Source organism: Heterodontus francisci, chromosome 38 (assembly GCF_036365525.1).
Source record: "Heterodontus francisci isolate sHetFra1 chromosome 38, sHetFra1.hap1, whole genome shotgun sequence".
NCBI lineage: Eukaryota > Metazoa > Chordata > Chondrichthyes > Heterodontiformes > Heterodontidae > Heterodontus > Heterodontus francisci.
The window spans coordinates 27,058,336-27,070,917 of record NC_090408.1 but is presented as its reverse complement, the minus strand read 5'-3'; the positions used below and the strand labels follow the sequence as shown (position 1 = coordinate 27,070,917).

At 40.9% G+C, this 12,582-nt stretch overlaps 1 protein-coding gene across 3 annotated transcripts in view; it reads left to right on the top strand.

Annotated features, from left to right (window-relative positions):
* The window catches only part of cops2 (COP9 signalosome subunit 2), a 35,677-nt gene that overhangs the window by 15,889 nt on the left and 7,206 nt on the right, over positions 1-12,582 (top strand). For all 3 annotated transcript variants that reach the window (XM_068017940.1, XM_068017938.1, XM_068017939.1), the window contains 4 exons: positions 2,502-2,676; positions 5,115-5,293; positions 5,377-5,429; positions 7,317-7,414. In XM_068017940.1, the coding sequence (XP_067874041.1) occupies positions 2,502-2,676; positions 5,115-5,293; positions 5,377-5,429; positions 7,317-7,414 (505 nt within the window). The remainder of the gene's footprint in view (positions 1-2,501; positions 2,677-5,114; positions 5,294-5,376; positions 5,430-7,316; positions 7,415-12,582) is intronic.

Here is a 12,582-nt window from a genome sequence, read left to right as displayed (position 1 = left end):
TTTGTATATTCGGCCATCTTAGCAGTTAACCTGGAATGCTCGCCTTTCCACCTTCATCATCTGGTAATCAAAAGTCCATTGTGGATTAAATTGGAGCAAGGAATAGCCCCTTGTCCTTTGAAGTACTGTCTGTTGATATGCTAATGTCTCTTTCTAGTCAAAGACTCCAATTGTTTTTTCAAACAAGTTCTTTCTTCAACAACTGGAAGGGTGTGTGGGAAGGGGTTGAGGGAAAGTTCATTATTTGAAAAATTGGTTTTCCGGGGGTAGAGGTAATGTTATTTATTGAGGACTCATTGAGGGGGTGGGAGAGGGGAGCAAAGTTTGAATAAAATTTTATTTTAAAGATTTGTGCGGTGGGACCTTTTAAACATTTAAATTTACATGAAGGGCTTGAAGCCCTTTAAAAATGGGGCCGGCGCCTGCACGGTGGTGCCGGACACCGTTGCCAGGGATGGAGCGGCCGCCCCCTCTACATCATCGGTGGCGGCTGCTCTGCCCCCTCTATTTAAATGAGCCCCCGCGCGAAATATCGCGGGGGTTCAGCAACGGCACATACGCGCGAGTAGTGCGCCGCTGCAAAATGCAGCCCGCTCATAAAAATCAGCCCCACATCTGGGGTACTGTGTCTCCTTATTTAAGGAAGGATGTAAATGGGTAAATGATCTTATTGAATGGCGGAGCAGACTCGGGCCAAGTGGCCTTCTCCTGCTCCTAATTTCTTATGTTCATATATACACATCAGCCAATTTACACACAGCAAGCTCCCACAAACATAAGTGAAATAGATAGTCAGATCATTGGTTTTAGGATTTGGTTGAGGGGTAAATGCTAGCAGGAACACTGGGAAAACTCCACTTCTGTTCTTTGAATAGTTCTTTCGGATCTTTTACATTCGCCTGAGAGGACAGCCAGAGCCTCATTTTAATGTCTTATCTGAAGGATGGCACAGTAATGCCAGCCTGGATTAAAATGTACTCAGGTCTTTGGAGTGGGGCTTGCCTCAGAGTCTGATCTTTTGGGGTTTGAGAATCAAAGTAGACAACTCATCACTTTGAAAACATAATTGTACCTTGAACCAGATTTTGTAACATGGCATGCAAATAGTATTAGAAATGTATTTGTGATTTCTTGCATCTTGCACTGTCTGTAAGGTGTATAACATTTTCAATTTTGTGTTAGTTGTAATATATTTCATCAGTAAATTTGCAGCATTTTAGCAATAGGCAAAGCACTGTTGTATTTAGACTGCCATAACATCAAACTGATTTATTCTTGTCCACTGTTTCCTTTTTAGTGTAAAAGTTCGCAGAACAGAAGCCTCATCACCATCTTGTGTTTATGCCACCCTTTGCAACAACAATCCAAAATTAATCCCACTCCATTACTCTCTCCCCAATGGCCCTGTATCTTCCTCTGCTTCAATTATTTATCCAATTTTATTTTAAAACATTGGTTTATGTCTGAATCAGTCTCTGTAACAATGCAGTCAATGCTGCAATAGCTTGCCATGTTTAAAAACAAAAATCTCCCAGCCATTCTGCATGACAGTTTTAAATTGATGACCTCTTCGGCACTCACTCCCCACTCAGCAGAAATAGTATTTCTATATCTAACTTATCAAAACCCTAATTTCACGACACCTTCAATTAAATGTTACCTTCCTCTGGTCCAGTCAAAATAGTCCCAGGTTTCTTCTGATAATTATAGATTTCCACTCTGATATCATTCTATTGAACCTATGTTGTACAGTCTTTATGGATTTAATTGCCATTCTATAATGGGATGCCCAAAACTACACACAGCACTACAGTATGTTATTGGTAAAAATTCATGATTACTTTTCTGTAATTGTTATTGTCCCAATTTATAAAACTCTATGTTTTTATCCTTTTTTTCAATGGCTTTATGAATCTGTACTCAAATTTTCTGGAAATAAGTTCCCAACACTGCATGTCCAAGGACCCTGGGCCCCATACCTCCACATCCCAACACTTCTCCATTCCTCCCACATCTCTAGTCTACCTTCCAAACACCATTAACACCAAGACACTCCTCTCCCTTCACCCGTATACTTCTGCACACTTGCTACCAAAGCATCTATGTACCTCGCTGCATTCATTGACTTATTATCTTTTAATAAATTTTCATTTTACCCCCAAATGAACCAAAATACTATTACTCTGTGGTTCTCTTCTACATTCCCTTTTTTGTCATAATTGCATATTTTACCCTTCAAAGCTGTAATTAATCTTATATTTACCTTCCACTTATCAATACAATAGACCTCTCCTATAAGCAGCATATCAGAGAGTAATGCCAGGGAGATCTTCTAATAATTAACAAATAAAAATGAGCATGATGCACATTATTAGCAAACGCTCGTTCTATTGTGGGATTGTTGCCCTATTTTGTATAATTGGTTAAATCTTTTGTATTTGATTAATTCTACGCAGTAAATTTACTGTACATTTTCCAAGATTGTTTTTGTTATTTTATAGACTGATGATGGTGAGGACGATTTGAAGAAAGGAACACAATTATTAGAAATTTATGCTCTAGAGATCCAGATGTATACTGCACAAAAGAACAACAAGAAATTAAAAGCATTATATGAGCAGTCTTTACACATCAAATCTGCCATCCCTCATCCACTTATCATGGGAGTCATCAGAGGTGAGAATCGAAATAACAAAGTTATTGGAATTAACCATTGTTGTTTTGTTTGGATGTTGAGTACATGTTAAACTGTGATTTCCAGGACATATACACATGGGCTTTGTTTTCTTTTGCTGTTTTGTGAAATGCTGTACAAGATGTACATATGAGAAATATAAGTAAAGCATTTAAACTAATAACACTACTAGATCTTTGGGATATATTTCAGTTTTTAACCAGATTTAATATACCAGCAAATCTCCTGTCGTGTTGTTCAGGCTAAGCCAGATAATATGTTGTTTTATAATGACGGACAGTTGTACATTATGAGGTGGCTTGTACTGTGCTGCTGCTAAATTTGCTTATTATTTTTTAAAGGCAGCGAGCCTAATTTCTGTAGGTAAGCAGAAGCCTGAGGTCACTTAAAATTGAAATGCTGAGGCAAATTTTCAGATTTCCAAATACTGAGCATGAATGAATATGTACTTTTTTTTTAAAGAGATTGTTCGGTTGTAATCTTTTTGTGCTTTCTCCGCAATGAGATGGGTACTTTCAAAAGTTTTCTATATTTTTTTTAATGATCTTGCATGATAATCACACGCAGTCTAAAACATGGTTGTGATGCTTAACTCTTAGGCAGGCTGGTCCCTTTTAAGGCCAGTGCTCACATATTGACTGTGGGCAAGTGGCCTCCATAGGTTCTGAGGTCAATCAGAGTGGATTCATTGTTTGATAAAGGTAATTTGCACATTGCCAGGCATGTTGAAATTTTTAACTTTAGGTCAGAAAAAAACATTCTGGACTGGTGACTGGAGTATAACTAGTCTTTAATTTTGTTATAACAAAGTGACTCCTGACAACGCATCCCACGCCCAACGTCGTCAGAGCACTCTCAGCTGCGCACGTGCACAGAATAGTTTCTTGCTGTCAGTAAGGTGCTGCACATGCACAGCCTATGTTCTTGCCAGGACTAATTTGCACCTGCACACGAAAACGTCAAAACATCATCATTGCCCTTCGCTGCTTCATCCCCATTAGCTTCTCACTTCGCTCACCGCTTCAAACCCCAACTCCGCCATCCACTTGTTACCGCTCGCCGTTTTATCCCCATCAGCCTCTCACCGCTTCAAACCACCCACTCCCCCCCCATCATCAACCACTCGCTCCAGGCCTTGCTGCTTCATTCCCCCCCACCCCCGCTCCCTCCCACTTCTCTCCCACTTCCTCCTCTCTCCCCCAGTCTCTCGCTCGCAGTCTCCTTCCCCCTCCCCTGCCTATCCCTATATTGCCTCTCTGTCTCTCTCTCTTTTTTTCCCCCCCCCCCCCCCTTTATGGGGTGGGGGTGGGGGGAGGGATTAAGCGGCGAGGCCTGGAGTGAGTGGCCTACGAGGGAGTTGGTGGGGGATTTGAAGCGGTGAGAGGGAGCAAGTGGACGACAGAGTCGGGGTTTGAAGCAGTGAGCGGAGCGTGTGGACGACGTGGTTGGGGTTTGAAGCAGTGAGAGGAGTGAGCCGCTGATGGGGTTGAAATTGTCGACAGGTGGGGTGGGAGGGTTGAAGCAGGGAGCGTGCGGCTAAGGGAAGGCAGCAGCACAGCCACAAGTGAGCAGACGGGCGCGGGAGGCTGCGTCGGGGAAGAGATGCGGGATATTGTTGGGGGTGGAGGGGAGGTCGCAGCGATTGAATTTACTTTTTTGTGATAAATTGAGCAGTGCCATCTTTAATCCTGGCAGCTGCCTAAAACGACGCAGTCAGTGACATTTCAGTGCATGAGGCTGCATTTGTGCACATGCAAGTAGTGTGCCACCTAGTAGTTGTATTGTCAGCAAATGCAGCCTTCTTATAAATAGACTGCCATTCCCCACCCAAGAGTGCATGCAGTCTGCTCCGAAGGTTTCTACCAATGCACTCTAAAACTAGTGACATTGGTTGTGCAAGAGTTAATTATATTCCTTCTTACTGGAATCTCATTTTGCTGCACTATTGGCCTATTAATTTCAGTTTTTAACTTCATTGGCAAATTGGAGATTTTCCAGTGTCTGATTGTGTGTCAGCGCTTATTTTATTTGATGTGAATTGTTGGGATTTGTTATCACAACATGTGTGAATTTCAGTGTCACTGTAACAAAGCACAACATGCAGTAGGTGACAACTGAGGCATTGACTGGGTAGATGCTGATGAGCTGTGAAAATCTAATCTTCAGATCCTAAAAACAAAATTCCAACCGGGAATCAGTCTCTTTTTAAAAAAAAAAGATGTGTTTTACTTGAAAACTTTGAACTTATGTAGCCTACATAAATCCAAATAAAGTGAGCAATATGTCAAGAGCACACATATTTTCAGAGCAATTGCTGTGAGAGACCATTCAGTTACATATTGATTTTTACCTGTAGGACCTGAATTAATGCAACCCATTTTCATCTGTTGGCATTAAAACTGTCTCTAATATTTTGCAGAATGTGGAGGTAAGATGCATTTAAGAGAAGGAGAGTTTGAAAAGGCACATACTGATTTCTTTGAGGCATTCAAGAATTATGATGAATCAGGAAGCCCGAGACGTACCACTTGCCTGAAGTATTTGGTATTGGCTAACATGTTGATGAAGTCAGGAATTAATCCTTTTGACTCTCAGGAGGTAAAGTTACAAATTAAATTTTAATTATCTTCAATTTTGTTGCAGCATTTTATTACAATCCTTACTAATTCTATTCTGTTTAGGCCAAACCTTACAAGAATGATCCAGAAATTCTTGCAATGACAAATTTAGTAAGGTAAGTCACTCTGTTGAGAAGTGTGTGAAAATAATATTCTATTTCCTGTGTGCTGTGTGTAAATTACAAACCACAACAAGATTGAATAATTTTAGATACGAGGCCTGATTTATAGTTTAGAATGTGCTCCTTTTTCTCCTAATTTGAGAGAAAGCTAATGATTAGTAAGTTAGTGCTTTCATTGTTGTTGTGTTGGAAGCACTAAGTTGGAGGAAATTGTTGCTGTCCAAGTCTGCAGTTGAAGACTTCATTTGGAAGAGTTGGAGGAAAATGAAATTGCTGCAATTAAGCAAAACCTATCCAGCTTGAATAATACATTAAGAATAAACTAGTGCCTGAGAAAATGTCTTGAAGAAGCATCTAATCACAAGGTAGATATAATTAAGGAAGGCTATTTGGCTGATCTTGGCTCATCTATTTAGAAAGACCTAGTTCCTTTCTCCGAATCATTGCATCCATTTGTTTCTTAATTGGTTACAGGGCTTTTGCCTCCTATCATACCCAAAAGCCCACTCTCTGCCCGAAGATAAACTTCCTGACAGCATTCCTAAATTGACTTTTAGTGGTTTGAGGCCAAAGAGACATAGGTTTAATATATTGGCCTGTATTGATATAATACACTAATACTTGAATATCTGACAGTGTTTTACTGAATCGCTCTGTCGTGCAATCTTTTTGAATAGCGTTGAGGTTTGACGATTACGTTCTGAAGGCTGTTCAGAAAGCATTTGACATTCCTTAGTAACTGGCAGCTGATAAAACATTTAGTCTGCCCAATCTCTAACAAGTTAAAAATGATACAATTCTAATCAACTGGATCTTCTATAGAATGTTGCATAAGCTTTGTGAAAATGATCATTTATTGATTAAATGAAAAACAGGATAGTAAATCTTGCATACCAGAATGTGTAATTGCATGCCTGCAGTTAGAGTTCTAGGTGAAGAAAATGTGTTGTAACCTGCTTGGCCTCAAATAGGAATTTAAATTTAACTTGCACTTGACGATAAAGATTCCAGTATAAAAATTGATTCTGGCAAAAAAAAAAGCCAGAATATTTAGTAGAAAATGCAAACTTTATAATTTTACTTAAAACTATAATTCAGAAAATCTGGCATTTTGAATAGTATATAGTTACATCTGTTTCAGTTTAGTGAACTATGGCTGACTTTTAAATAAAACTAAAAGCAGATATGATTAAATGAGCTTAAAGTCATGATTGAGATCTGGATATTTATCAAAAAATAAATTTGAGAGTACTTGCCTTCAGTTTGATGAAGTTATTTAAGTAGTCCTGTTAATGAACACTGGAGAACAGTTTAATTATAGTCATTTAGAAGTTGAAGATAAATTTGCTGTTTTCGATGGCGTGTGTTGATTTGCAATGTGAACCACTTGTAGTGGCCTGATCCTTGTGACCTGATTTGACTTGTCTTAATTAAAGTCCATTATAACCACTGCCTAATGACTGCTATTCTGAATCCTTAAAATTGTATTAACATAGCTACTCATCAGTTCTTTAATCAATGATTTATGTGAATGAATACTGGGTTCAGGCACTGTTTAAGAGCTAAAATTCTAGTATTTACAACATCTCTTATCAGGAAAATAGAGCAGTGATGCACGATACCCTTAAAGTCTGACTAATTTATATTTACTGCAGCCATAATTAATTTATATAACAAACAAAATATGGATTACTCTTAATGCATTTGATTTGGGAAAATGGTCTTGTTCAGTTAATTATCTAGGCAAGCTGCAAACATGGTAAATGGGATACACTGTATTAATAGCTGTACTGCAGACTGGCAGGGTAAAGGATCTGCTTCTAGTAGAAAAACAAAGTTCTGAAGAGGGGAAACTGAAATTAAAGCATGCTGTTTTCTTAGTGCCTATCAAAATAATGACATCACTGAATTTGAGAAGATTCTGAAAACCAATCACAGTAACATCATGGATGATCCCTTCATAAGGGAACACATAGAAGGTATGGCTCAAATCTCTATTTAACTTATTAAGCAAAGTGTTTTTGTGTGCATGCATTTCAAAAATCTATGCAGTGATCTGTTTGGCTTCCAACATTACTTTTTCAAAATGTTTATGCTACAATGACTGTCATGGCACTGTTTCACATTATTACAAAGAATTTAACATATTAAGGACATTTCTGGAAACAGGACTCCCTTTAGTGTCCTGCAGTCTACACTTAGAAAAAAATCTCTCTCCCAGTATTTCATTGGCATTCTTTCCTGCAAATTCCTGCAAATTAATATGTTTTGCACACATACAAATATAAGTAATGTAACTGTTTAAATCTTATGCTGATCAAATAGAGCTGTAAAGATTAGGAATAACACTTTCAGTATTAATAGATTTTTGACTTCTTATACAGTATAAAATGTATATTGTTCTTTCTGCTATCCTTCACACCTTGACCAAACTGGATTACTTCTGGAAAAACCGTATGATAAACATTCTTTGAAAAATGTGAATCATGACATCATGGTGGGAGGTGACACATATGACTTACTACACCCTCCTTGTATAATGCTTAGAAAGCTTTGCAATTGCACATTTCATATTTCCATCCTGCCACTACCCCCTTCCCACCATTCCCAAACTTTTGGAAAGTTCTCTGTTATTAGTGTCAGAATTCTTTGACTTTTACAGTTGGGGCCCTGTAACTTTGTGTTTTTAAGGACGTGTAATCCTAGTTTTTGGCCTTTTTTAAATTCACATCTAGTGCATTTAAGCTTTTTCAAATGTATTTTAATTAAATTTTATTTTAATCAAATCACCTCCCTTTTCAGGGTGGGCTGATTTGAATCTGCTTAAACTTAAGGACATTCAAATAAGTTAATAGGGTTTTTATGCACCAAAACTAACAACAACTTGCATATATGTAGCACCTTTTAACACGGAAAACATCCCAAGACATTTCACAGAAGCAGAATCAGACTAAGAGCCACACTATGCCAAAGAAGGAGCTATTGCGTGGGGTGGACAGGAAAGCATTGGAATAGTCAAGTCTGGAGATCAAAAAAAAGAAAGGCTTGCATTTCTAAAGTGTCTCTCACAACCACCAGATGTCTCAAAGCACTTTGCAGCCAATGAAGTATTTTTGAAGTGTTGTGAACCCGGAGGCCAATTTGCGCACAACAAGCTCCAACAAACAGCAATGTAATATCCACTGATAATCTGTTTTTGTGATGCTGATTGAGGGATAAATATTGACTGGGACATTGGGGATAATTTCCCTGTTCTTCAAAATAGTGCCATGGAATCTTTTATATCCATCTGAGAGAGTAGGCAGGGCTTTTTGGTTTAACCTAAATAAAAGCAAAATACTGTGGATGCTGGAAATCTGAAATAAAAACAAGAAATGCTGGAACCACTCAGCAGGTGGAAAGAGAAGCAGAGTTAACGGTTTGGGTCAGTGACCCTTCTTCGGAACTCTGGTTTAACCTCTTGGCTGAAAGACGGCACCTCCAACAGTGCGGCACTCCCTCAGTACTGCACTGGAACGCAGTACCAAGGATCAGCCTTGAATTTTGTGCTCAAGTTCTGGAGTGGGACTTGAACCCAGAACCTTCTGACTCAGAGGTGAGAGTGCTACCAAATGAGTCACAGCTGGCACAAAAAGGCATGGATGAAGGTTTCAGCAGCAGATGCACAGAGGCAAGCAATGAAATAAAGGTGGAGTAAGCAGTCTTTGTGATGAGAGAATATTGGCTTGAAAGCATAGATCAGAGTCAAGAAGGACAGAGGTTGTGAAAAGTCTGGTTCAATCTATTATTAAGGAGGTTATGGCAGGTCATTTTAAAAATCTCAGTGCAATCAAGCAGAGTCAACATAGTTTTGTGAAAGATAAATCATGTTTGACTAATTTATTAGAGTTCTTTGAGGAAGTAACAAGCAACATGGATAAAGGGGAACATGTGGATGTGGTGTACTTGGATTTCCAGAAGGCATTTGACAAGGTTCCGCATCAAATGTTACTAAACAAAATAAGAGGCCATGGCATAGGGGGTAACATATTTGCATAGATAAAGGATTGGTCAGCTAACAGGAAACAGAGAGTAGGCATAAATGGGTCATTTTCAGGTTGGCAAGTTGTAACTAGTAGAATGCCAAAGGGATCAGTGCTGAGGCCTCAACTATTTACAATCTATATTAATGACTCGGATGAAGGGACAGAATGTATGGTTGCTAAATTTGCTGATGACAGAAAGATAGGCAGGAGAGTAAGTTATGAAGAAGACATAAGGAGTCTACCAAGGGATATAGATAGGTTAAGTGAGTAGGCAAAGATTAGGCAGATGGAGTATAATGTGGGAAAGTGTGAACTTGTCCACTTTGGCCAGAAGAATGTAAAAGCAATATATTATTTAAATGGAGAGAGGTTGTAGTACTTTGAGATGCAGAGGTGTCCTAGTTTACGAAACACAAAAAGTGCAATGTTGTCATTTATTGCAAGGGGAATGGAATATAAAAGTAGAGATGTTTTGCGACGGTTGTACATGACATCGGTGAGACCATCTAGAGTATTGTGTACAGTTTTGCTCTCCTTACTTAAGAAAGGGAACTCCTCTTTGCTGACGATGCTGCATTAACATCTCACACTGAAGAGTGTCTGCAGAGACTCATCGACAGGTTTGCGGCTGCCTACACTGAATTTGGCCTAACCATCAGCCTCAAGAAAACGAACATCATGGGACAGGACGTCAGAAATGCCCCATCCATAAATATCGGCGACCACACTCTGGAAGTGGTTCAAGAGTTCACCTACCTAGGCTCAACTATCACCAATAACCTGTCTCGATGCAGAAATCAACAAGCGCATGGGAAAGGCTTCCACTGCTATGTCCAGACGGCCAAGAGAGTGTGGGAAAATGGCGCACTGACACAGAACACAAAAGTCCAAGTGTATCAAGCCTGTGTCCTCAGTACCTTGCTCTACGGCAGCGAGGCCTGGACAACGTGCGTCAGCCAAGAGCGACGTCGCAATTCATTCCATCTTCGCTGCCTCCGGAGAATCCTTGGCATCAGGTGGCAGGACTGAATCTCCAACACTGAAGTCCTCGAGGCGGCCAACATCCCCAGCATATACACCCTACTAAGCCAGCGGCGCTTGAGATGGCTTGGCCGTGTGAGTCGCATGGAAGAGGGCAGGATCCCCAAGGACACATTGTACAGCGAGCTCGTCACTGGTATCAGACCCACCGGCTGTCCTTGTCTCCACTTTAAAGATGTCTGCAAATGCGACATGAAGTCCTGTAACATTGATCACAAGTCGTGGGAATCAGTTGCCAGCGATTGCCAGAGCTGGCGGGCATCCATAAAGGTGGGGCTGAAGTGTGGCGAGTCGAAGAGACTTAGCAGTTGGCAGGAAAAAAGACAAGCGCAAGGAGAGAGCCAACTGCGTAACAGCCCTGTCAACCAATTTTATCTGCAGCACCTGTGGAAGAGTCTGCCACTCTAGAATTGGCCTTTATAGCCACTCCAGGCGCTGCTTCACAAACCACTGACCACCTCCAGGCGCTTACCCATTGTCTCTCAAGACAAGGAGGCCAAAGAAGAAGAAAGAAGACTTAAGAAAGGATATAATTGCATGGAAGCAGTTCGGAGAAGGTTCACTCGACTGATTCCTGAGATGAGAGGGTTATCTTAGGAAAGGTTAGACAGGTTCGGTCTGTATTCATTGAAGTTTAGAAGGATGAGAGGTGATCTGATTGAAACATATAAGATCCTGAGGGGACTTGACAGGGTGGATGTGGAAAAGATGTTTCCCCTTGTGTGAGAGACTAAAACTAGGGGACACAGTTTAAAAATAAAGGGTCTCCCATTTAGGAAAGAGATGAGGAGAATTTTTCCTCTCAGAGGGTCATGAGTCTGTGGAACTGTCTTCCCTGGAGAGCAGTGGAGGCAGGTTCATTGAATGTTTTTAAGGCAGAGGTAGACAGATTCTTGCAAAGGGTGTTGGGGATAGGTAGGAAAGTGGAATTGAATCCACAACAGTACTGCCATGATCGTATGGAATGGCGGAGCAGGCATGAGGAGCCGAATGGCCTACTCCTGCTCCTAGTTCATACGTTTCTATGTAACCTGAGATCGTGGCCGAGGAGAGGATTGGAACTGATAGGAGGGAACAGAGCTCGGGGGCGCGTGAGTGGTGAAGAAGACAAGGTCTTCAATCCTAACTGGAGAAAATTGAGATTCATCAAGCATTGGATGTCAACAAGCAACCTGAAAACAGGGAGGCAGTGGAGGAGTTGAGAAAGGTGGTGGAAAGTAGAGCTAGGTGCCATCAGTGTACATGTGGAAGCTTGATGATGTCACCAAGGGCGTGCATGTACATGAAGAGGAATAGGTGGGGCCACGGATAGATCCTTGGGTGTCTCCAGGTCTGCAGGACCATAAGATGCTCTGGCATTGGCTTGGACAGGTTTGAGTGGGACTAACCGCAAGCAGTTTCACTGAGCTGGACAATGGAGGAAAGGTTTTGGAGGAGGATAATGTGATTGACCATGTCAGAGGCTGCAGAGAGGTCAAGGGCAAGGACAAAGGATACACCACAGTTACAGAAGATTTAATTTGGTGATTTTGAACATGGCCATTACAGTGTTCTGGTGGGGTAGAAACGTGATTGGAGAGATTGAAACGTGGAGTTGCAAGTAAGATGGGGATTTGGGAAGCATTAACATATTCAAGAATTTTAGAAAGGAAAGGAAGATTGGAGATGGGAAGGTGGTTTTCAAGGACAAAGGGGTCGAGAGGGGCCTTGATCACAGTTTTGAAAGGAAGGACGAGGGAGCCATTTGCAATGTTAGCCTGCATGGGAGCCAAAAAAGGGAAGTTAGGTGGTCAGCTTTTTAGTGAGAATGGGGTCAGGAGCAGAAAGCGTGTCTCTCGGACAAGGTAAATTCCATAACACCAGGGATAATGGGAGATATACTAGAGAAAGGCACTAGTTCAGGGTTAGGTCGAGGTTAACCACGCAGGGGTTTGGATTCGTGGGCAAGGGGAAGGGGCGATGCAGCGGGGCAGCTGAACAGGTGGTCTCGATCTTGGTGGCAAGGAGGTCCATAAGCTCCTGTACTTACTGTTGGAGGGGGCAACAGAGAAGGATCTAAGGAGATGGTTGGTACTGCAGAA